General features: G+C 46.3%; 1 protein-coding gene across 3 annotated transcripts in view; it reads right to left on the bottom strand.

The window, feature by feature from the left end:
* Positions 1-23539, bottom strand: part of FLNB (filamin B) — a 139805-nt gene that overhangs the window by 80211 nt on the left and 36055 nt on the right. For all 3 annotated transcript variants that reach the window (XM_032411594.1, XM_032411592.1, XM_032411593.1), the window contains exons 2-3: positions 3441-3689; positions 1143-1240 (exon numbers count right to left, since the gene is read on the bottom strand). In XM_032411594.1, coding sequence (XP_032267485.1) covers positions 1143-1240; positions 3441-3689 — 347 coding nt within the window. The remainder of the gene's footprint in view (positions 1-1142; positions 1241-3440; positions 3690-23539) is intronic.

Here is a 23539-nt window from a genome sequence, read left to right as displayed (position 1 = left end):
GGTTAACCAAATGCAGATGAACAACATATATACCCAGCTTCCCTCACCCCACAGTAAAACAAAACAAAACAAACAAAAAAACACCAGAAAACATTCTGATAATTAGCTTTCAGCAACAAAACAGTTACTTGGGTTTGAACAGTTGCCTTCACCCATTCCATAAAATGTAGGAGGTGCGTTGATTTGACATTTCTTCCAGGCAGCTCCTTCAACAACTATACAGTGCCAACATCACATGAACATCAAAAAGGAGACGGTTTTAGGTTTATAAGAGGAGATGAAAAACATACCAAACCACTTACTAAGGGTGGAAGAGCTAAGAAACGGGCCATGAGGCAGAGATAATGATGTCAAAACCAAACCAAAGAAATACAGGCAAGTTTTTCTACCTCCCAAAGGATCCTATTATAAAATACACAGAACTCAGCTCTGAACACCAGCTTAGACCATAATGTAACCTGTGGTGAGGTCATCCATCCATGGCATTGGCTACCTACAACTGCTCTTCAAACATGGGAGTCTGGGGCAGTTTTTCAGCTTCCTTGGAAAACCTTAGAAGACAGGACCTCAACTATGCAATGTGGCTACTGCGGATGGTATCCAAGAGTTACCCAATTTCCAAGTTCTCCTGTTATACTCCTGTGATAGGATTATGAGCAATACAAATTCTTCCACAATTTCCAATAATGGTAGGTTATCCTGGTATAAATTTTTTAAAAAGTTCTAAGTCCTGTGACTTCCCCTAAGATATTGGATTTAAAAAAGACTTTTTAAATATGTAAAAAGTGGTCAAATATTGGCTATTTCTTACAGCGCAACCCAATCATTAAAGTCTACATTTGCAGTCTGGTGTCCCAAGACAGTCTTTTAAGATCTTTGGAGCAAAAATACTACAAAATTTGCCACATGTGACAAAGAGCAGTGTAAGATTTTTGAATGATCTATAAGCACCCAAGTACACAAGAACCTATTATTATGGGTAAACTGAGGAAGATGGGAGCATGCCAGAGGCAATACTCTTTGAAGGCTCATGCTGAGGAGGTCAGACTACCTGGTAGACACAAAGAGGCATCCACAGAGGGCCAGAACAAGCTGGAGGATGGAAATAGCCTCACGGAACACGGCGCTGCTTGTGTATGTACCTGTGGGACCCCCAGCCAGTCATCTGCTTGCTGCATAGCTTCCCGTGCGTTATCCACAGGCTTTCGTGGATCCCACGATTCCCAGTCTGGGCACAGACCTGTTAACATAACACAAAACATTCTGTTAGTATTAGCTGACTGAAGAGACTAAAGGAAGCCCCGTGCTTAAATTAAACCCCCTGGGTATCTTAATTCAGAGAGCAATTTCTTCCAAAAATCAGTAAATTATATACCTTAAGGGCAACAAGTATAACAGATCTGAGTATGCCAGCATGGAAACTACTCTGAGACTAAGCTGAGACTTCTCCTTCAGGCTGTTATTTTCTCGCATTAACACAGAGATTATCCATTCCTTGAAGGTGTGGTATAAATAAATAAAGTCTGTAAAACTCCTTGGGCCTGATGCCTTTTTGCAGGAGATTTTTTTTTTTTTTTCCTCCTACCACCTTCATACTTCTGTCCTCTGGTCACCAAATGTGTAGGATTCACGCCAGCTGGATATCCTACAATTTAACTCAAATCTGACATTAACTATGTGGAGGTTAGTGTCAGACCCCATAGGTGAAGGGCTCAGTCCCATAAGAATGCCCCCTTCCTCCACTTTGGATGTCACCTGCAAGTCCAGGTTGTCACCTGGGCTTCTAACAGACCAGCTATAAATTGGAGGTTCCCACAACTCTTCTTCAATTCATATACTAGAGTGGCTCACCGAACTCAGGAAAACAGTTTAATTGCTAGATTACCAATTTATTATAAAAGGATACAACTCAAGAACAACCAGATGAAAGAGATGCACATGGCAAGGTATGGGAGAAGGGGTATGGAGCATCCATCCCCTTGGGGTGTGCCATCCTCCTCGCACCTCCATGTGCTTACTGACCTGAAAGCTCCCCAAAATTTGTAGTTTGAGAAATTTTATGGAGGTTTCATTATGTGAAGTAGGCACGATTTGATTAAATCACTGGCCATTAGTGATTAACTCAACCTCCAACCCCTGTCCTTTCCTGGAGGTCAGGAGATGGGGCTAAAAGTTCCAACCCTCTAATCACATGGCTGGTTCTCCTGGCCCCACCCCCATGCTTAGGGGCTGTCCAAAAGTCATCTCATTAACATAAACTCAGGTGTGGTTGAAAGGAACCATTATCATGGCTCTTACCACTTAAGAAATTCCAAGGGTTTTTAGAGCTCTGTGCCAGGAAAGGGACAAAGACCAAATACGTATTTCTTATTCTGAGTCACAATATCACAATCCAGTTCCTAGATACATCTAAAAAGACTATGCTAGCATCTGTATAATTGAAAAATCCACATGCCCAAAAGCCCAAACCTAGAATCATCTTAAAAACCTTTGTAAGCACAAGAAGTATAGGACTGAAGTAAACATCCACAGGTTCAAACTGGTAAAGAGGTATCTTAAAATGTGTCTGCAGGTGGAAGCAAGGAAGAAGGTGCCGGGAAATTAACTAATGCTGAGCTCTGAGTTAGTTCTGGATAACACTAGCTGATAGGCTCTCAAGGAAGAATGAAGCCTGGAGTCAGTCCTCCCTCCCTATTCAATACAGACTAGCCAGCTCTGCAGCATGGTGAGAACCATTTGCTTACTAAAAACGAATGTGAGTATTCGTAAATGGAAAATATGATTATTAGAGTAAATTTTTTATTAGAAACAATTTTGGGGGTGCATATAAACATGGACTCTGGTTTTTCTACTGAGTGTGTACCAGCAAACTCTACCCATCAATCTAAACCCTCCAGTGAGGATAATTACTACCTTGGTATACACTCAACCACTCAGAAAAGGGTAGAAAAACCTCCAACTGGATCCCGACCAAACACTATTTCATAGCAATGCAGAAAGAAAAGGGTGGAGAAAGCCATATATAGTCAACCCAGCGGTCGATAAAAATGGGTACTTTCCACTCAATGGAAGTTTTTCAATTTTCATGCCAAGTCAACTAACAGGGCCATGTATTTCTGCTGAAGTCAATGGGAAACCAGGCACCAACTGCGGGAAGAAGCAAGACTTTGGAGTCTGAAAGCTAAACCAAGGCCTGCTCCAAGAACTACGGGCTTCACCGGGAATTTGCGTAAATAACTGAGCTCAATGTTCAAAAAGTCAATGGATACACCTAGAAGGTAAACAGAACCATTTTTAGTTCCCTTTGCTCTTACAGTGGGCTAAACCCAGGAGAATACACCAATCCCAGCAAACCCAGCTCGTCCACTGGAAAGCCAAGAGGCGTGGGGTCCACAAACCCCCATCCGGAAGAGATGGCTTAGGCAGCCATGGACACTTACCTGGAGCACAGCTGTCTACCAAGGCCCCCAGAGCCTTGCCATCTTGCCAGTTCTGGTTAAAGTTGGTGATGGGCAAGTAAGGGATCTTGTTCTGAATCCATCCCAGCAGCCTCTGCTTTGGCGTCTGCTTCTTGGCATCATCATCCCCTTCATCCTCCCACACGGGCATGGAGATGGAGTAGTGGAGGATCAGTGTCCACACCAGGCCCAAGATGAGCTTCAGGTTCCCATCCACGATGGCTTTGCTATCTGGGGAGAGAGGCACAAGCTTGAGCTGGCACATTCCTCTGGGTTGTTAATGAATCCTCATCTGTTAGAGAACCACACAGAACCATTTCAGAGTAAAAGGATGTAATGTTAGAATTTGCTTCAGAATACTTGAGGATGAGAATAGATGAAACAAGTTTCCAAAATGTTTACCAGTGTCATTAGATCATGAGTACATGAAAATGCATTAGACGTTTATCTCTCCTTTTGTATATGTTTGAAATTTCCCATAATAAAAAGAGCTTTTAAATTTTAAAGAAATCATTTCAGAAATACAAAAAGGGGCAGCTGAATTCCAGAGACAACCACCTGCTAACTTGATAGTATATGATCTACCAGGTTATACGTGCATATATATATGTGTATGTGTTTGCTGCCCTGAATTTATATCATACTATACAATGGGTCTTGAAATTTTTCTTTTCACTAATTGTTATGTCCTAGATATCTTTTCCCTATAAAAAGTTGTTTCTGTTTACACTCCCATCTACAGGTTTAAGAGGCCAGTTTCCCCTCAAATCTCATCATCACTGGGTGTTATCAATCATTTTCATCTCTGTTCTTCTCACAAGTTAGTCACTGGTAAGATAAAACCCTAATAGTTAAGCTAATCCAGCCAGGGAAAGTGTCTGTTGCCAGGAGCAAAAGTGACTGACCCAAGGTTATGGCTCCTTTCTAGTCTATTCCCAGCTTAAGAGATCATGCAAACCCAGGCCCCTTCCAGGGATCTTCTAGGAATCTCACTCCTGCTGGTTTCTACCTTCTACTCCCTTGGCTTCTCTGTGGCCCTCTGTCCTCTGTCCTCTTTCCAACCTCTACCTACATCCATCAAAATCCAAACATTATCAACAAAATCTCCGGGTGGGAGGATGGGTTAGCCTGGTGATGGGTATTGAGGAGGGCACGTTCTGCATGGAGCACTGGGTGTTATGCACAAACAATGAATCATGGAACACTATATCTAAAACTAATGATGTAATGTATGGGGATTAACATAACAATAAAAAAATTAAAAATAAAATAAAAAATAAAAAATAATGACAATAAAAAAAAATCTCCTATCTCATTCTCTCCTCCTCTACCCCCCACACTTCCCCTATCTATCCCATCTCACTTTCTCTCTCCCTCTGCCTCCCCCCATTCTTCCCCTTCTATCTATCCCCCATCTCTCCCCCCCACACTTCCCTTCCTATCTACCCCCATCTCTCTCTCCCTCTCTCTCCCCTCTACCTCCTCCCATACACTTCCCCTATCTATTCACCCACCAGCCCCTCAGCTTCCTCCACCCTCTCCCCACCAACCTCCCCTGTTGAACCCCCCCATTCTACCAGGACCCCAAACTGAAAATGTCAGAGCCATCTTGGACTGCTCCTTCAAACCCCAGGTTGTCGTTTCTACAACACGTCAATTCCCTCTCTACCTACATCTCTTGGCAAATCCTTTTCTCCACCTTCCCAGTAAATATGTGCCCCCCCACCCCAGAGTGCTCAACAGCCATGAAGCTGAACCGTGCTCACATAACCTTAGAACTATCTTTCTGGTCATGGGACGCCTGGGTGGCAAAGTCGGTTAAGCATCTGCCTTCAGCTTAGGTCATGATCCTAGGCTCCTGGGATCAAGCCCCACATTGGGCTCCTTGCTCAGCAGGGAGCCTGCTTCTCCCTCTCCCTACTGCTCCCCCTACTTGAGCTCTCTCTCTCTGACAAATAAATAAATAAAATCTTAACAAAATAAGAACTATCTTTCTGGTCAGTACCTCTGTGCTTCCAAAGTCACCAATGGTCCCGAATGCCCACAGTCCAACTCCTTAGACATACAGCACCGTCAGAACCCCCAAAGCCAGCCTGCTTTTTCATCCTTGTCACCTCCTCCTGCCATAGTTCACACTGCAGACTCAGAGACTCCTCATTCCTGGACCACATCCTTCTTTGAACCCCTTGGACCTCTCCATGTGTTCTGTATTCCCTTTGATGGGAAGACCCTTCATCCCATCCTCCTGTGGGACAACCCCTGGCTCCTAAATCAAGGGCCAGATCCAACAGCTGGTGGCGCTTCGCTTCCACCAGCATGTGTGTGACTGTGCCAGGGCCCACTCAAGACAAAAACCAAGCCTCCGAGCCCCCATTCCAGGATTACGAGCACCTGCTAGGGAGTAACTGAGCCTCTGCCATCTTGGAGCTCCCTTTACCGTGTCCCACCCACCCATCCACCACAAACCACCTGAATGTCAGTTAAACACACACAGGACTGCACTTAATGAAACCCAACTACAACCACATGAGAAATATACACACATGCTAATAAGGAATAAATGGAATGCCACTTAAAACCGAAAGGGTGGAGGCTTTTCTTTCTTTTTTTTTTTAATTAACCTGTTTATTGTTAGTCCTCTTATAAGAAAAGATCCTTTTTTTTTTTTTTTAAAGATTTTATTTATTTATTTGACAGACAGAGACACAGCGAGAGAGGAAATACAAGCAGGGGGAGTGGGAGAGGGAGAAGCAGGCTTCCTGCCGAGCAGGGAGTCCGATGCGGGGCTCGATCCCAGGACCTGGAATCATGACCCGAGCCGAAGGCAGACGCTTAACGACTGAGCCACCCAGGCGCCCCAGAAAAGATCCTCTTAACAGGGCACACCCAAACCCACAAAAACCAAAGGTACCTTTATGATTGCAGATTTAGTCATAATAAAGCTTGATCATGTAAAACTATGCAGAGTAAAGATTATCATGAACTGGCTGGTAAGACCCTCTAGATTTGAACAATCCTCAAAGTTAAGGTGCCCAAAGATTTTCTATGTAATGAATTGTATAAAGAATAACTTTGAAGCAGGACAGTCCATGTAACTCACGGGGCCCAGCAACAAATGAAAATACAAGACTCCTTGTCCAAAAAGTACTACGGATTTCAGGACAGCAGCAGCAGAGCATTAAACCAAGCACAGAAGCCTCTCAGGGCAGGGTCCTGTACTGTAGGACCATGAAGCCACCTCTGTTTCTGAGGTCCTGTGGTCAATGAAGCAGCAATCAGCTGCACAAAACACTTGACCATGCACAGAACTTGGACATCCGAGGAATTCATCCCATCAGACTGTATGTATGTTTCTCTAGGTGACAGCCCTTGACCGTGATGGAATTTTTGTGATTAGATGTCCTGTTATAAGGTTGTCTTTGAAGTGCTACTAATTACTGAGTTACTATCTACCAATCGTTAAGAAATTCCAGGTCAAACAATTTTCCACGCCAGTTTCCTTTATTCAAACCACAGGGAGAAGAACAAGTCCTCAGAAGGGTGGGGGGAGGGGGCAGGAAGGACGGAAAGTATGTGTACGCTTATCATTAGTCAGGGTACCAGTGGTGGACCACGTAGGGTCTGGTCTTGCACCAGGCAGGATCTGAACGGGACACAACGTCTCATCCAGCCACAAGCACCAGACTGCAAAGTTCAACTTTCCTGATTTATGTGTTAAATGCTTTTCAAATGCAAACTTGCAGATCTGATCCATAAATCAAAACATGAAACCAGTTTGCTCTATTTTTACCCAGCTTACACATGTTGGTCTAAAGGAATGAGAAAGGAGTCTTTTTTGAAAAAGATTTGGGGGGGAAATATGACCCAGTAAAAATCTGAGCCAAATGTATGAAAAACACAATGCCCAGAACTTCTGTTTCCAATGAATTCAAGGTGGGTGTCCAAACGGGAAAGCCCCCATTAAGGTCTCATTGGGATAAACGATACTTTTGTTCTGCTATTCTAAGAAGCTGGAGAAAGAACAGTCCTCGCTCCAAAAGTGATTTTGACAGGTGAAGGTTCAAATGCTTTACCGAACTCTTGGAACAATAAAAAGATGGCAGCTTGCCAAAAAGGTCTCCCCCTTTCCCACCCACATGAAACAGGAGACTCCCAGTGCCTTGAAAATGAAATGCTACAGAGCATCACAACGTCGATGTCTGACCATCAAAGCCGACTACAGGGTTTTCAAATGTGAGTGTGCTCTGTGATGTTTATGTCGAGTATAAACAGGGAACAGAAATGTAACAGGAGAAACGGCCAGGTCAGCTGGAAGCCTCTCTGGCAGGATTCCACCTCCTTGAGAGCCTCTTTCTGGAATAAAATAAGCCAACGCCCTCCATGCCTGCTGGACCTCCTAGAATCTGCTTACATTGTCGGTGGGTTGGAATCTGGCCACAGGTCTCTCCTCCCCAGATCCAACCAATCCCAATTCCCATGGAACTGGGCCTGGCTCCGGACAGCGCTGACCCGCAAACCACACACCCCCTCTGGAACTACTTAAAATCACCCAGCGATGCTTCCAAGTGAGGGCCATAGCCTTTTTTTTTTTTTTTTTTTAATAGCTAGAAAGTTAATTTGAGCTACTGCAAATTCCAGGATGGAATGCTTTCACGTCACTCCTGTACACCGGTTCCCCAGGACTCCCTGAGCGGCAATCGGGAACGGGCAACGTTTACGGGGGAGGAAACCGGCTATTTTTAGGCAATCTTTGGAAGCATCATGGAAACATCTACCGTGTAGACAAGTTCCTCTGAGGAAGGGAGATGGTGATCTTTCCCTCTCTCCTATCAGGAGGGCAGGATCCACGCACCCGCCTGCGTGCCCACCATTTACTGTGCAGACCTCCCCTCATATTACTGAGGGCGGCGTGGTGGGGGGCCGGCAGGAGGGGCCTGAGCGAACACCATCCCACAGTTCTGCTCTCCTGAGTAAGAACAACAGGTCATCCATTAGCCACAATGCAGCAGCTCACTGCCAGGTGAGAAACAGCCAACACGGGGCTACAGGATCAAGGAGACGTGGAAGTTTCAGAAAAGCTCCTTCTCGTATGCTCGGGGAGAAGTACCCAGGCCATGCTCCAGCTATGATTTGGCCATCTGGAGAGGAGTCTGCCACACACTCTGTTCCCCACCCTCTCATCTCTATTACCCTCTGAACGGCAGTGGAGCACAAGGGTGTCAACTACAGGCTCTAGAACCGGCAGCTCAACTAGACATGTCACTTTGAACAATCCATCCATCCTCTCTGGGCTTCCTGTTTCCTCGTTTACCAAATGGAAATGATCACAGTCAACACCTTCAGGGGGCTGTTGGTAAGGAGTAGGTGAGTTACAGAACACCAAGAGTTGAGAGCAATGCCGAGTACAAGGTAGGCGCTGAGTATTACCTCCCTCCCCTTTCTTACTCATTCACCTCATACGTGAACACCTGCTACGTGCCCAACACACTTCCCCAGAGCCAGAAGCCCAGAAGCTATAATCCCAGGTTTGCCAGTAAGAAAAGAAAGACAATACTTTGTGAATTAAGAGGAGAATGAGATGTTCCATGTGTCACTTCTCTGAGCAAAGCAATTCATTAGAAGGACTCTGAGGTCCTGATCTCCTGTTCTGGGAGGAGGCTGACCCGCACACTGCAGTGAACCCAGGACATGTGTGGTGGGCGCCAGGGGTCACTTCTGTGCTGAGTGCTTTAGGGAGACCCATACGGCCTAAGATCCTCAGACAGAAACCAAGAACCACCCAGGAACCCAACTACTGATCATTTATCAGACCTCCCTGAAAGAGAACACAGTATAAAAGCAGCCCACAAGAGCCCGGGGTCTGGCCCCTTCTTGACTTCCCGACGTCACACCGCCCGGGGCTTAACCTTGATCTCTGGCCTCTGCTGGCTTAGCCTGGAACTCTCTCCCCACCTCTCTTGACCTGGTTAACGCCTCTTCTATATGCAACTCTGCAACACCAGAATAGGTCCCCTGGTGAAATGTGCCCTTTTCCAGTGGGACTACGGCCGCACCGAGATAATCACCTGCTGCGTCTGCCTCCTCTGCTCAAAGCGTCGGCTCCAGAAAGGCAGGAACACGCTGTTCTGCTCCCCTAAGCATGGACACTTGGCTCTTTGGGGGGTGTCACTAAGGCTCCGCAGGGGTGGGCTCAGCACCACCACACTGGCTGTAGAGCCCTGGCCAAGTGACCCGATCCCAGCGTGCTGCAGTGACCTTCCCTGGAAACTGGGGATAATGTTGGAGCAGGAGTGCAGAACCACTGGGCAGCCTGCATGTGATAACACATCTCCAGCACTCAGAACCCCCCCCCCAACACTCAGCTGTCATTAAATGCTAGTGTTATTACTATTATTCTTACCACCACTGACTTCAACATGCTTTTATCAACCTTGAGACAAAAAGAACAAGGTCAGAAGGGAAAAGTGAAGGCTTAGCCATTAAAAGCAGTGACCCCCACGTTTGCAGTGGGGTTTCCTGTCAGCCTTGACTGCTTGGGTGAGCCAACCAAAGCGGCCTCCTGTGCAGGGCTGCCCCAAGGGAACCCCACACTGCAGCGCTCAGGTCACCTGGGCCCAGGACCCAGGTGGTGGAACTGGGGCTCACTGGCCTCCCAGGCTGGCTTTATGGCTTCTCCCCATCCTGCCTTCTTTCCCCAGCCTCAATAAACTGCGGCTGAATCGTTGGCCTCAGCTGTGCAAACAAGGGGACACCTCGACTAAAAGAAGGCAGTTCGCCACTGTCCTCAGTTTCTCAGCTGCCACCTGTCCCCGAGGCCACGATGAGGAGGACCATCTCAGTCCGCTGCCCAGAAGCGGGGTGCATTTCTGAGAGTGTGACGGTCCTTCCATCCGTACAGCAGATGACAGACTATATACCTTGGCAGGACTACGAAGGGGCCAGGCTGGCTTCTCTCCTGCTCAGGGCTTCATCTAGGGCCTGAACCCATCTAAAGGCTAGACAGACTTACAACCAGGTGACTCACACTGCTGATGATTGAGGGGTACTGCGGTGAAGGCCACTAAAACCCTTCCTCCCCTTTCCCCAGGCATGCAGCTTCCAGCTGGATGGCCCTTCCCAGCCTCCCTTGCAGCTCAGCAGCATGGCTGCTTCGCCAATGGATGGTGAGCAGAGGAAGTGTGCTATCACTTCAGGGCCCTGGGTGGTGGCGGGGAAGGGGGGAGGGTGCGGGGGTTGCAGGGTGGGGGGCAAGGTGCCTCCAAGCGCTCCCTCCTGCAGCCAGAGCCCCTGATATGGCGGTCACTTAGCTTTGACCTGCCCGAGGGGAAGCCAGGCAAGGTGACAGAAGGAACCTGGGTCCCAGAATAGGGTGCCCTGACAACTTACAGACTGAAAAAAGTCACTGTATTTGGTTTTTTATTTATTTATTTATTTATTTTTGTTTTTTTAAAGATTTTATTTATTTATTTGACAGGGAGAGAGACAGCGAGAGAGGGAACACAAGCAGGGGGAGTGGGAGAGGGAGAAGCAGGCTTCCCGCCGAGCAGGGAGCCCGATGCGGGGCTCGATCCCAGGACCCGGAGATCATGACCTGAGCCGAAGGCAGTCGCTTAACCAACTGAGCCACCCAGGCGCCCCTTGTTTTGTTTTTTAATTTTTATCTCTTTGTCACTGCAGTTTAACTGTAACAAGAGGATGTTCTGGGCCTTGAAGTCCTGAAGTCACATGGGCCTATTTCTATTGGCAAGATAAAATACCACAATAAAATAAGGGTGGATTGGGGCACCCAGGTCGGCTGGATTTCTGATCCTTTTTCTTACTCAAGAACTCTCAAGGATGACAAAGGAGCTGTCTCAGTTAACTTTTACACCTCACTATGTCAGGGTTCAGTTAATAAAGAGTCCATGTGCAAGGCCTTTTTATGTTAGTGATTTTTCAAAAGATGACACGATAGACCAGGGGTGGCAAATGGCATTGGCATATGAGGTGTAGACCCTTTCAGTGTGTTGAGAAAGATTCTGAGGCCCTATCTGGGGTCAGCAGGCAAGAAAATCAATAACCAATGTCTGCCATGAACAGGCACAGGGAATGGAGGCTTGGCGAGGTAGAATTGAGCAGATAAGCCATGCCTGCCCTGGGCACAGCATGGGGAGTAGTGGCTCGGATTTCTCTGCAATAGAATTGAGTAAACACTGCCAGACCCCAGATTTTGAGATTTCTACTAGGCCCATAACACATTCCTTATGCATAACCTCAGACTTCAAATTTCCTGCTTTGCCAACTATTCCTTCTGTTTTCTCTCACTTGCTGGACAACTTTTGCCTGGAATAATTGGAACAAATTATTTCATAAATACCTTATTTTTATTTTGGTACAGAGTTTTTGGTAGACATTCAGATCACAGATACAATGGTGCTGTCCTGCTTCCTAATTTATCCCAAACACTGGATTTTCTGGTTAAGAGGCATCCTTTATTTAAAAGGTGCATTTGCATCACCGAGTGGGCTTCCAAATGCCGCCTTTAGAAAGTTCTTATCGCTTCTGGGAATAACTTTCTATCCAGCGACAAAGTCACACTGGACTAAATGAAATAGGTATATGAACAGGCCTAGAACTTACTAAGTCCCTTCCAACTAGTATTATTGGGATAACCTTAAAAAGTTAGAACAAGGATTCTAGCCTTGCAGGAAAGACACTCCAAAATGGTCAAAGCAATGTATTCTACACTAGGTTTTTGATCTCGAAGCCACAGGCCTCCAGAGTGAGTGGTAGGATGAGGGCCCCAGGGACCTCTGAGCCTGAGCAGGGACAGGAGGAGCCCAGAGTCCAGCCACTGGCAGGCACCAGGAAACCCCAGTGTGAGCTCAGAAGTTCTCAGCATGGCCCTCACTCATCGCCTCCAGCCACCACGACTGGGAGAACATGCCCAGCTGAAATAATAAACGCTGGCTGTGAACGGAGGTCTTGGTCACCTTTTGACTCCAGCTCAGGCTCACCTGAAACACAGTCCCCCAGCTCAGTCTGTCACGTGGCAAGACCCCCTCACCTGAAACGCAGCTCACAGCCCACCCTGTGCACACAAGCCCAGCCCATAGGGTAACCCTTTGAGAAAGAGCGCGAGGGCAGGAGGAACCATGCTGGGAAAGACTCCTAAGCCCCTCTCCTCTTGACATCAATAGCAGCTACACTCTAACAGCAGCTCCCTCTCTTCCAGACCCACCCCCTGGGCCTGGCCCTGCGCCACATGCGTCACCTCCCATAACCCTCCGTGACCCGATGAGGGTCGCTTTTATGGTTAATCTCATGTTACAGATGAGATGACAGAGGTCCACAGAGGCACTGGCCAAAAGTAACACAGAGGGAGAACCTAATTTAAACCCAGTTCTCGGACACTGGGGAGGGTATGTGCTACGGTGAGCGCTGTGAATTATGTAAGACTGATGAATCACAGACCTGTACCCCTGAAACAAATAATACATTATACATGAATAAAAAAAAAAAAAAAGATCTCACACACACACACACACAAATAAAAATTTAAAAAAATAAAATAAAATAAACCCAGTTCTCTCTGCTGTCCGAGCCCAAACCTCCCTACTTCTCTGAATGCACATTATGTCACAACCGCTGTATTCTGTGAGCACAATAGGACACACATTTCACAGATGATGAGACTGAGTGCCAGGAAGGCACACACCCTCGGGACCCACGGCCGGTTAGCGGTGTGCTTGGGAGGTGGAACCCAGGCAGGGCCTCTGACCGTGAACTGCCCCAGTCATTCCCACGGTTGCTAAACTGTCAAGGTTCTGGCAGAAAAATGTGGACAGACAGCACAGCACAGAAAGTGACAGCACCAGGCCTGAGCAGTGCGAGCAGGAGTCAGACGGATTATTTTAGTCCCCGTGTCTCAGTCATGACTCAGCCCCTACTACACCCTAGGAACTGGGGATTCCAATGTCCCAGCATCTGGGAGGTCCGCCATGCATGCCCTACTGCTCAGCATGGGAAGTTGGGGAGGATGGCAGAAGACACAGCTCTGCCCTCATTCCTCCCAAACCTATTCAATTGTAGTTTCCCTGGAAAAGAGAAATTAGGGTCACTTCCATATGTGAAAGCTCAATTTGTTCTATTCATCTGTTCTCGTACCCAACAAATACTTCCTGCCTACTGAATGCCAGGACCTGTGCTGGCTACAAATTATATTTTTATGTAAGACAATAAGTTAAATTGGCCTTAAAATACTCCACAAAGAGATGACAACATTATTATAATGAAAACCATCCAGCACCCCACCCCTGAAACCTTGCCCCAAGGCAAGACATTGAAGACCTTTTAAGGAAAAAAAGAAAAAATGTTCTCTTTTTTGCCTTTTGTCTCTCATGCTAAGCTATGTTTCCTGGGGTTGGGTTTTTTTTTTTTCCTTTTATAATTAAGAGTAAAAGGTAAAAAATAATGCTGATGCAAACATGTAGAAGTTGAGCCTTGTTACAAAAAAGATCAAGGTTGTTTCCTTGGTTTGAAAGGGGAGAAATCAGTTTGCATCCCCCCTCACCCCCCCACCCCCGTAGCTCACCTCATGTTACAACTCATATAAGCCTGTTCTAGAAATGGCAGCCTGCCCAAAGATTGTGAAGTCATAAAAAGAACAAAACTCCCAATTTAAAGTCTTGAATAGGAACCAAGCTGATGGAAATTCCAAATAATTTATAACCACTGGCTCCCATCATTACTAAAGAAAAAGGATGAGGCTGGAAGAAAAGAAATTCTCAAAGGACAGATACTGGGAGGGGCTTTACCTGTATGGACACTTTTCAGACAGTTTTCCCACTGCTGAATTTGTACACCCAAATGTGAATCTTCAACCCAGAATTACACGAGGAGACCTCCGGACACACGTGCCACCCAGCCACAACAGAGCCCGCTCAGCCCAGACACCGGGCTCCTCCCTGTGGGAGGAACTCCACGCCACCAACATCCCCAGATAAAGAGCATGGGCGCGGGGACAGCACTGAAGCCACTCAGACAAAGGGGAGCTCCCTTGCTAAAATAATTGGTAGCCAAGTAACCCAGGGGCCAGGGACACAGAGTTGGTCAGTCATGGGGGCAGTCAGCGTTCAGAGAAGCCTGGTTTCCCTCCCAAGCCTGGCTAGTGAGTGACCGTGGGACTGCACTGGGTCACCTGGAAGCTGAGAGTCAGAACTGAACTCACCCTGTCAAGCGCTTGTCAGATAATACAGTAAATCAGGTAGTGTTTTGCCTTTTGAGGGACCCACCATATCAGCAGAGACCAGGACAGCTACTATTATTATTACTGCAACATTATAAACACCCACAAGTTCAAGGACTCACAGTGCCCCATTAATATCATGAAAGATTCAATGCCATTCAATTCTGGTTCAAGACTGCTCAGAGCCAAAGACCCCAGAACTGTGCCTTCCAACCCAGGCGAGCATTCCATCTGCTTACGACCACAAGCGCCAGCCCCCATCAGGGACCCGGGATTAAAGCTGATAGAATCAAGATGTTCTCTGCTCAGTGAGCTGCCTGAATGAACTGGCAGTTTGCTAAAATCTGCAGGCCACCCCAACTCCTCCAGCAGATTCCTGAGCAGTCTGCAGGGGCCAGCCCGGGCCACTGTTGACAGAAAATAAATGCAAGGTCAATAAATTCAATGTGAAGCACAAAGTATTCAAGAAAGTTCCCTAACAGGATTCCTTTCTCTAATGGGGGAGGGGGAGCTTTGGATACTAAAGTGATCTTTAACCATTTGAAAGCATTACCATCATATAATGAGGGAGCAAAACTGAAAACAAGGTAAATGCCTCCCCGTGAATATATGGTTAAAGAAACTTTACAGAACATTCAAGCAAGAGAATAACAGGCCTCTGTGAAAAGAATGAGAAAGATATGTTTGTTCCAATAGGGACAGGCCTTCGTGATATATTAAGGGAACAGGACCATTTGTAGTAAAGTATAGAACGTGCAATTCTGTTCTGGAAGCATGCACACCCAACTGTGTTCACTGGCTCTCCCTGGGAAGACTTGGGGTGAGTGCAAAAGATGAGCTTTCTCTTTTTTTGTTGTGACATGCTCCCATGTTGTCTGAATTTCTTTTCTCAGTTTAAGTTACATGTGTTACTTTTATAATAAATTGTGACACACACCTCCCAAAAGAAAGAAACAGTATACGTGACAGAACTCTTCATTGAACAAAACTGCCTGTTGGCATCTAGAGGCACTGATGTGGAAAACTGACAGGTTTTATCAAATTATGAAAGCAATGTGTGCAGTAGGTTCGCATATGAGTAACGGGGTGGCCACGGAATGGCATCATTGCGATCAGATATGCACAGAATACCTCTAGAAAAGACAAGACACTGTTCACCAACTGCATTTGTTTCTGGGTAGAGGAATAGGGAATGGGGGTGAGGGGGAGTGCAAGGGAGGGAGCCATCTTTTTACACTGCGTATGATTCTCACCATGTTTGATGTCCCGTCAACAAGGAAACAACATATCCGTGGAGGCCTTGCAGGATGGGGCGGATGTCCTTCTGGTGACCACTTCTGCTCAGTTGTCACACAGGGGCCATCCAAATGCCTTCCTGGTCCTCCGCCACACACACACTCTCCTGGACAAATGGTCTCCCTGCCTCAGGAGATGGCCTCTGCCATTTCCAAACAGCTTGCCAGAGGAGCAGTAGATGTTCAAGATTACCTTGTGAGAAGATGGTCTGGTTGCCTCTGGGCATGCTTACCAAGCCAAACAAACAAACAAAAAAATCAACTATCCACCTTCCTGATCCCTTCCTACCTTGTTCCCTGGCACCCGGAGAGTGTCCTTCCCCTGACACAGAGGCCCAGCGCTCAGTTATATGTGAAGACCGAGGGCCCAGGCCCAGTGCAATGACCCCACTGGATTCTCATTGCTGCTTTGGGAGGGACCCCTGTTAGTCCTATTTTCCAGATTAAAAAACTAAGAAGCAGATAAATGGAGCCCAAAGTAACACAGCTCATAAGTGGTGGAGTGGGATTTGAATCTAGGCCATCCAGCTCCAGAATCCGCTGTTGACCGTTCCACCTGGAGACCAGGATGGGGCTGCAAGGGAAGAGGCTCATACACAGACGTAATACTATTACAAAGGCTTTCTAAACTGGCAAAAGCTGAGGAGGAAGTCAACGCTGAGGGTTAACACCATCCTCCTAAAAGAGATTTATCGCTGTGCCCCTGAACTGTGCCCCTGAACTCTGTCCCACGATAATCGGCCCCGGCAATAAAATAAACAGCCCAGGCACAGAGCAGGTCAGCTTCTCTGCTAAAATGGGAACAAGTTCCAACATCCCTGAGGCACAAGCGAGTGACACACACCGAATATCCAAGGCCCCACCCTAGCCACAGCTCCAGTGACTGAAGACGCAGGGCCCTCGGCCAAGCGTCTTCAGTACCACTTCGTTATCTAAAGTATCCTGCACTTGAGCCGGAAGCCACTTCCTGGCTCAGCAAAACACCAGCTCTGCTAAACTTGGCCTTGAGGAAGATTTGTCCCTCCGGCCACATTCACAAACCTGCTCCTAACTTAGACCATTTACCAGGGGTTGTTTTCCTTAAATCAATTCCCATTTTCTTTTTCCCTCAGCCTAGTTTATTTATGTATGTATACACACACACACACACGTAAAATATAAATTATACACACACACACACATATATACATGAATGATGCCCCAGTCACTTTATTTTTACACTACATGTGAAAATACATAACACTTACAATTTATAAATGAGGGTTGTGTAACACCTACTATCATCTTGTGTACCATAGCTTCGAAAAGACTGCACTAGACATTAGCTGTTTTTCCAGGACAAACTGCTCCTGTGGTCAAATAAGCTGGGGTTATATGGAACTGAACAATTCTGAACTGCTGCAGGACTTCTCAGAGCCTTTAATATGCAAATGCACACTGACAATCTCTGAGAGCACTAGGGTCCCCACAGCATTTCCCAACTTCACTGGATTAGGGAACTTTTTTTAATATGCTCTCAAAGGACTCTAATAGTGTCCAGAAGATACTTCGGGTAATTATACCTTAAATTGCCCTTTAGATCTTCTACGAACCCTTTTCCTGAACACTCCCATAGGTTTGGAGATTATGTTTTATAAAACTGGTAGATGTGGGGTGAGGGAGACAGGCAAGAGGCACAAAAGAAGATGACAGGAAATAAGTTATTGAGGCTTTCTCTGATCTACAACTATTTCGGTGGCAGTGATTACGAATCTAGAACCTTGTTACTTGGAATCAGTGAATTCTGCAGATAAAGGGTAATAAAAGCAGGTTCTCAAAACATCACGTCTAGTGAAGGGGGCTAAAGGGAAGCACACCCCTTAACCACGATGTTTATGAAATTCTGGTGATAACCAACTCACTTAAAAAACACACTAAGTAACACCTTATTATTCCAGTGCAAACTGTAATTCTTAAACATGGGTCATGATTTAGAGGGATCCAGGCCAAAAGCAGCCTCCTCCTTTCTGGGTTTGCTTGAGAGCTTCTAATGTCAAAATCTTCATCTGCAGACAATGTATTGCCAAGTGGGAAGAGTCAGAGACGAAACCTGGTAATTTGGACCACCGCTTAATACAGTAGAAAGAGGGGCGTTGTCCTGATGGGAGCAATTGTAATATCAAATTATGTAACGGGAAAATTTCCAGAAGCTCCACCCCATGACCACTTAGCTCTAAACTTCCTGTAATGGGGGTGTGGGTGTGTAAAAGTTAGTAAAAATTATTTATGTAATAACCGAAACATATCCATGTCGCATTCCTAGTGCTATGTAAGGATGAAATACTCATAAGCATACCAATAGAACAATGAGCCACACAGCTTGAGTGCTAATTAAACCCACTCTCTAAGCTTCCCTGCGTGCTGCATCTGAATCTGAGATTCAGGCAGCTGTAATCCAAGCATTCTACAGACAGGGAGCAGGCTCTGTCTCTAGCACCATTGTGATTCTAGTACCTGGCATGATGCTGATCACGTAGTAAAAAGGAGAAAAGCAAAAGGGGGCGGGGGTGGGGGGAACCACTGCCAGCTACGACCCAACCAACAACTACCCACTCATCAATACCTACTAACCAACAATCAACCAGACAAGCTGACCAGATAACCAGTAGTCCACAGACCTACCAAACCACCACCCACTTAGCCAACCAACTACCAAACCCGAGTGGACTCATCCTTGACCCCCCTCTCCCACCAAATCCTTTCCTTCCCCCAGTCCTGCTGGCCACCTCTAAATTGATCCCCAGCCCAGCAGCCCTCAGCTAATGGCAGACCCCCTTCACTGGCCACAGATCAGGAACTCTTGACTCTTCCCAAATCTTTCATGGGCCCCAGCAGGGCCACCCCATAGCCCTGAGGCACAGCTCCTTCTCAGGGACATGCAAAACAATTTGAAAGTTGGGGAGCTGGGGGAGGAATGGGTTCCAAAACAAAAAAATTAAAAGAAAGTGAAGTTAATAAATGTTTTATTAAATGCCTGCATTTAGCATTGTATCTTCCTCACTAATTGCGATCTATGGTTGACATGTACAGAGATTTCATTACATGTGAAAATAACTTATGGGTTCATTTTCTCACATCCCAAGAATTCCAAAGTACATATTATAATTGCTGAGAAATCAGTCAATCATAAAATAAAGGAGTCATGGCAAAATAATAGAACACAAATATAAATTAAAAAAAGCAAAAGTATTTTTTTTAATCTTTCAAATTATTCTACAACAATACATGCACAAAACACACCCTTTTTTTAGTATAAGAGATGGGTGTCTTTTATTGTATTTGATACGATAGGCTCAGGGTCTAAGGTCGTAAAACACCCCAGGACGCGGTATGAAGTGGGAACTCCCTAGCAGTGTCCCAAGGCTCCCACGGCTGGCGTCCCCAGCCGGCTGGCCCTCTGCATGCCCTGGCCTGTGCTCTCACTGCTGGCGGAACCCCTGGCTGCTCCCCCTATTCGGAATGCCCTCCTTTCCCGCCTCTCACTAGGTGGCTTTCTTAGCCACCCTTCAAGATCCAGCCTTCTCGGATACATTCCCTTTCTCCTTGGCATCATGCTTTCTGGTATCTAAAGACCATCTCACAGAGTAGACAGAAGTGGGACTTCCCACATGATCTTACCAGGAAGCCAAATGTCCAGGACAGTTAGCAAGATAAGCCACCATCCTCAATGACATCGCAGCCTCCTTCCGAGGGACTGTCTACGTCAGGGACTCTTGCAGGGGAAGGCGGGTCGGGGGGCGGGGGAGACTATGAGCTTGAACAGGAAAAAAGTGAAGTTGTTATCTTTGGTAACCTCTAACTAAAAGGTAGCATATTGTTCCATTATGAATGTACACCATAAAACACAGGTGTCTCAGCAGCACCTGTGGTTTTGTCACCAGCAAAATCAGATCTTTTCCCATCACATTATAGTGTTGGCAATATCTCAAAATATCCTGCATGCTCATCACTACATCAAAATCATGGCAGTTATTGGACTAGTTGCTAGATCTTATTAAACATCTAAATACATATGTACATGTATTACTATATCCAAAAATTTATTTCTGATAAATGTATTTCAATATAACTAGTTTCCTTTGTAAACCCATGTACATGATTTTATGCATAAAGAGAAGAGTGCAGTCTTCAGGGAGTCAATGGGGTCCAAGACACACTAAGAATCCCGGCTCTGGGCTGGCTGGCTAGCTCAGTCAGTAAAGCATGCAACTCCTGATCTTGGGGTTGTGAGTTTGAGCCCTACATTGAGTCTACGTAGAGGTTACTTAAAAAGTAAAATCTTAAAAAAAAAAAAAAAAAAAATCCTGGCTCCAATTAATGAATTTTTAGAACCAAGAAATAAAAGGACTTCAGTAATCGATGTTTGTTAAATGGGCCATAGATCAGTGAAACTGCACCTGCCAGGACATGGCGTCGGTCATCTCTCATGGGGACCCTAGGGGGTCACTGTGAATAGGTCTCCCAACCAATATGGCCTACCCACCATCACTGAGTTATCCTCTCAAGCCACAAATACAATCATTTATGTTACTCCCAGCAGGAACACCTTCTGTTGCTCCCTATGGTCTGTGGCAGGGGTCAGCAAACATTCTCTGTAAAGGTCCAAATAGTGAGTATTTTTGGGTTTACAGGTCTTATGGTCCATGTTGCAACTATTCAACTCTATTGTTGTGAGAAAGTAGCTATAGGCAATATGTAAATGAGTGGGTGTGGCCTGTGTCTCAATAAAACTTTATTTACAAAAACAGGCAGAGGGCCAGATCTGGTACCACTGTCTAATATAACTATCTATGATGATGAAATGTTTTATATGTACATTATCCAATTTGGCAGCCACAAGCCATACTACTAAGCACTTGAAATGTGGGTAGTGTGACTAAGATGCTAAATGGTATATTTTATTTAATTTTTTAATTAATTTAAATTTAGCCAGCCACGTGTAGCTGGTGGATAGGTCTACGCAGTCAAACCCAAGCCTTTCTTCATCCCTTCTGAGGTTTTTCATAACCTGGCCAACATCACAACTGATGGTCCCAGCCTCAGCAAGTACTAAACACTGAGGCCAATCAGGAGGTGATATTCCAAGTGCTCTCACATTCCTGCATTCCAGTCTCACTCCTGGGTCTAAGTGGTTCTGCAGGCCAGAACGTCCTGTCTCCTGAACTGCCCCTTTAAACTCCACTGTTCACCAACCCCACCCTTGTCACAGGCCTTCCCTGACACCCAGATGAAAAGTGTTGCTCTTCATGCCTCTCTGGGAGGCACTGTAAGAACCTTCTCCTACAAAGCATGCCACAGTGACTTGTGCACTCATTCTCTGGCTTTTTTTTCCTTCACTCTAAGATATCTGAAAGTAAAACCATGTCCCTAGCAGAGTGCCTTTATTACTTTTTTTTTTTTTTAAGATTTATTTATTTGAGAGTGAGAGCGAGAGAGAGCAGAAGCAGGAGGGGCAGAGGAAGAGGGAGAGAGAATCTCAAGCAGACTCCACGCTCAGCACAATGCCTGACGTGGGGCTCGATCTCATGACCTGAGTCGAAACCAAGAGTCAGATGCTTAACCCACTGCGCCACCCAGGCTCCCCAGCAGAGCACCTTTAAGGTTAATAAGCACTCACTAAGTTTGTGAAATGAATACACTTTAATTAGAGCTAAGTACTGAATACAAACTGTCTTTAAAAAATATTCTTTTTGAAATTAGTAGATTTACCTAAAACCTGTTTATCATATCTTTTTAAGGGCTGGAATCTCGATTAAAGTTAAAAGGCCCAGATAGAGTTCCAATCTGCAGTACAGAGGAATACGATCACTTGGTCAACATCCCATTCCACTACCACAAGATACCACCCTCCTGAAACCTCCGGTTTTCCTCATCTGTAAAATGGGTTGACAGTGGGGCGCCTGGGTGGCTCAGTCGGTTTAGCGTCTGCCTTCGGCTCAGGTCATGGTCCTGGGGTCCTGGGGTCCTGGGATCGAGCCCTGCATCGGGCTCCCTGCTCAGCTGGGAGCCTTCTTCTCCCTCCACCTGCCGCTCCCCCTGCTTGTCCTCTCTCTCTCTCTCTGACAAATAAATAAATAACATCTTAAATTTGACAGAGCTTACACCTGGCAGGACTGGAGAACTCTTGGCACAGTGCGGAGAGACATAAATGGCTGCTTCCTGGCGGATACACTTCCGGAACACAGGGAGTGGAGGAGGCACACAAACCAGACTTAGCAGGGGCAGGAACACCAGGCTGACCACTGGATTCCTGCACCAGCCTTCGATATAGGTCTATCTCAAGGCAGGAAGGGCGTGGCCTTCACACAACAGCTGTGCTCCCTAACCTCCCCCGCGTGCACAGATCACACCACCACTGAAAGCACTGGGGTGGGTCAGTGCACACCTGCAGCCCCGGCCAGCCCAGGAGCTATAAAGCTGTGTGCAGCCACTCTAGCTGATCTGATGACAACCCGCCACCCCCATGAATGTCAGGCCACTGCACACTAAACAGTCTGGAAGCTGTAATTTTTGCAGCTTCTGGGGCTTCTCTGAACAGATAAGAAAATCCAGCCAGGCCACTCGTTATCCTGGTTTTTCTGACCCAAGGCCCCGTTTCCCCTCTTACTCAGCTGCCTTACTCACCGGGCTGGGTGCCAAATGACTGGGCTTTTGTTAACAATCAGATCCACCCTCAGGCAGGAGGAGGCCAGGCCGCATCTCGGAGGAAATTCAAGAGTGGGCTAGGGCTGTTTTAAACACAGTGACAAAAATGGCTTTGGAACTCCAGCAGCTCTGTCGGAAGAAGTTCTTAATTTGAAGGGATCTCAGCCACCTCTCGTGTTGGTACTGATATATACGGAATGTTCTTTCCTGATCATCATCTACTTTTCTGAGTTATAAAATGCGCCATTACAATCAATTTAAATTATATGCAAAATGGATGTAAAATCAATTGAGTCTCTCCCCCCCTGACAGGCCAGGGTTGCTTTGCTGCTAGTGGTGGTCAGGACCTTGGTCCCACCTCAGGCTTAGCATATCCAACCTTCTTCTCAAGCCTCAACACCTCTGTTGCTCAGAGAAATCACTTGAGCTTCGGGGCGCCTGGGTGGCTCAGTCAGTTAAGCATCTGCCTTCAGCTCAGGTCATGATCCCAGGTTCCTGCGATCAAGACCCATGTCGGGCTCCCTGCTCAGTGGGGAGCCTGCCTCTCCCTCTCCCTCGGTTGTGCTCTCTCTCTCTGTCAAATAAATAATAAAATCTTAAAAAAAAAAAAAAAGAAAGAAAGAAAGAAATCACTTGAGCTTCAACCCTGGCTACACACTGGAATCATCTGAAAAGCTTAGAAAAAAAAAGCAGTGGCTCTCCCCAAAAGAAAACAAAATGAGGATTTCTTCAGGGTGGGGCTGGGTATCAGTAATTTTTAAAGCTTTCACGTTGGTTCTAAGGGTTTAGAATCACTGTCGACAACAGACCCCATATGAATCCGATCGCCCCAAAACCCCCACCCAAGAGGCCAACCTTTTCCTTGACTGAGAATG

This window comes from Phoca vitulina, unplaced genomic scaffold (assembly GCF_004348235.1).
Source record: "Phoca vitulina isolate PV1807 unplaced genomic scaffold, GSC_HSeal_1.0 scaffold13, whole genome shotgun sequence".
Taxonomy (NCBI): Eukaryota; Metazoa; Chordata; class Mammalia; order Carnivora; family Phocidae; genus Phoca; species Phoca vitulina.
This window is presented reverse-complemented; position numbering and strand designations above follow the sequence as displayed.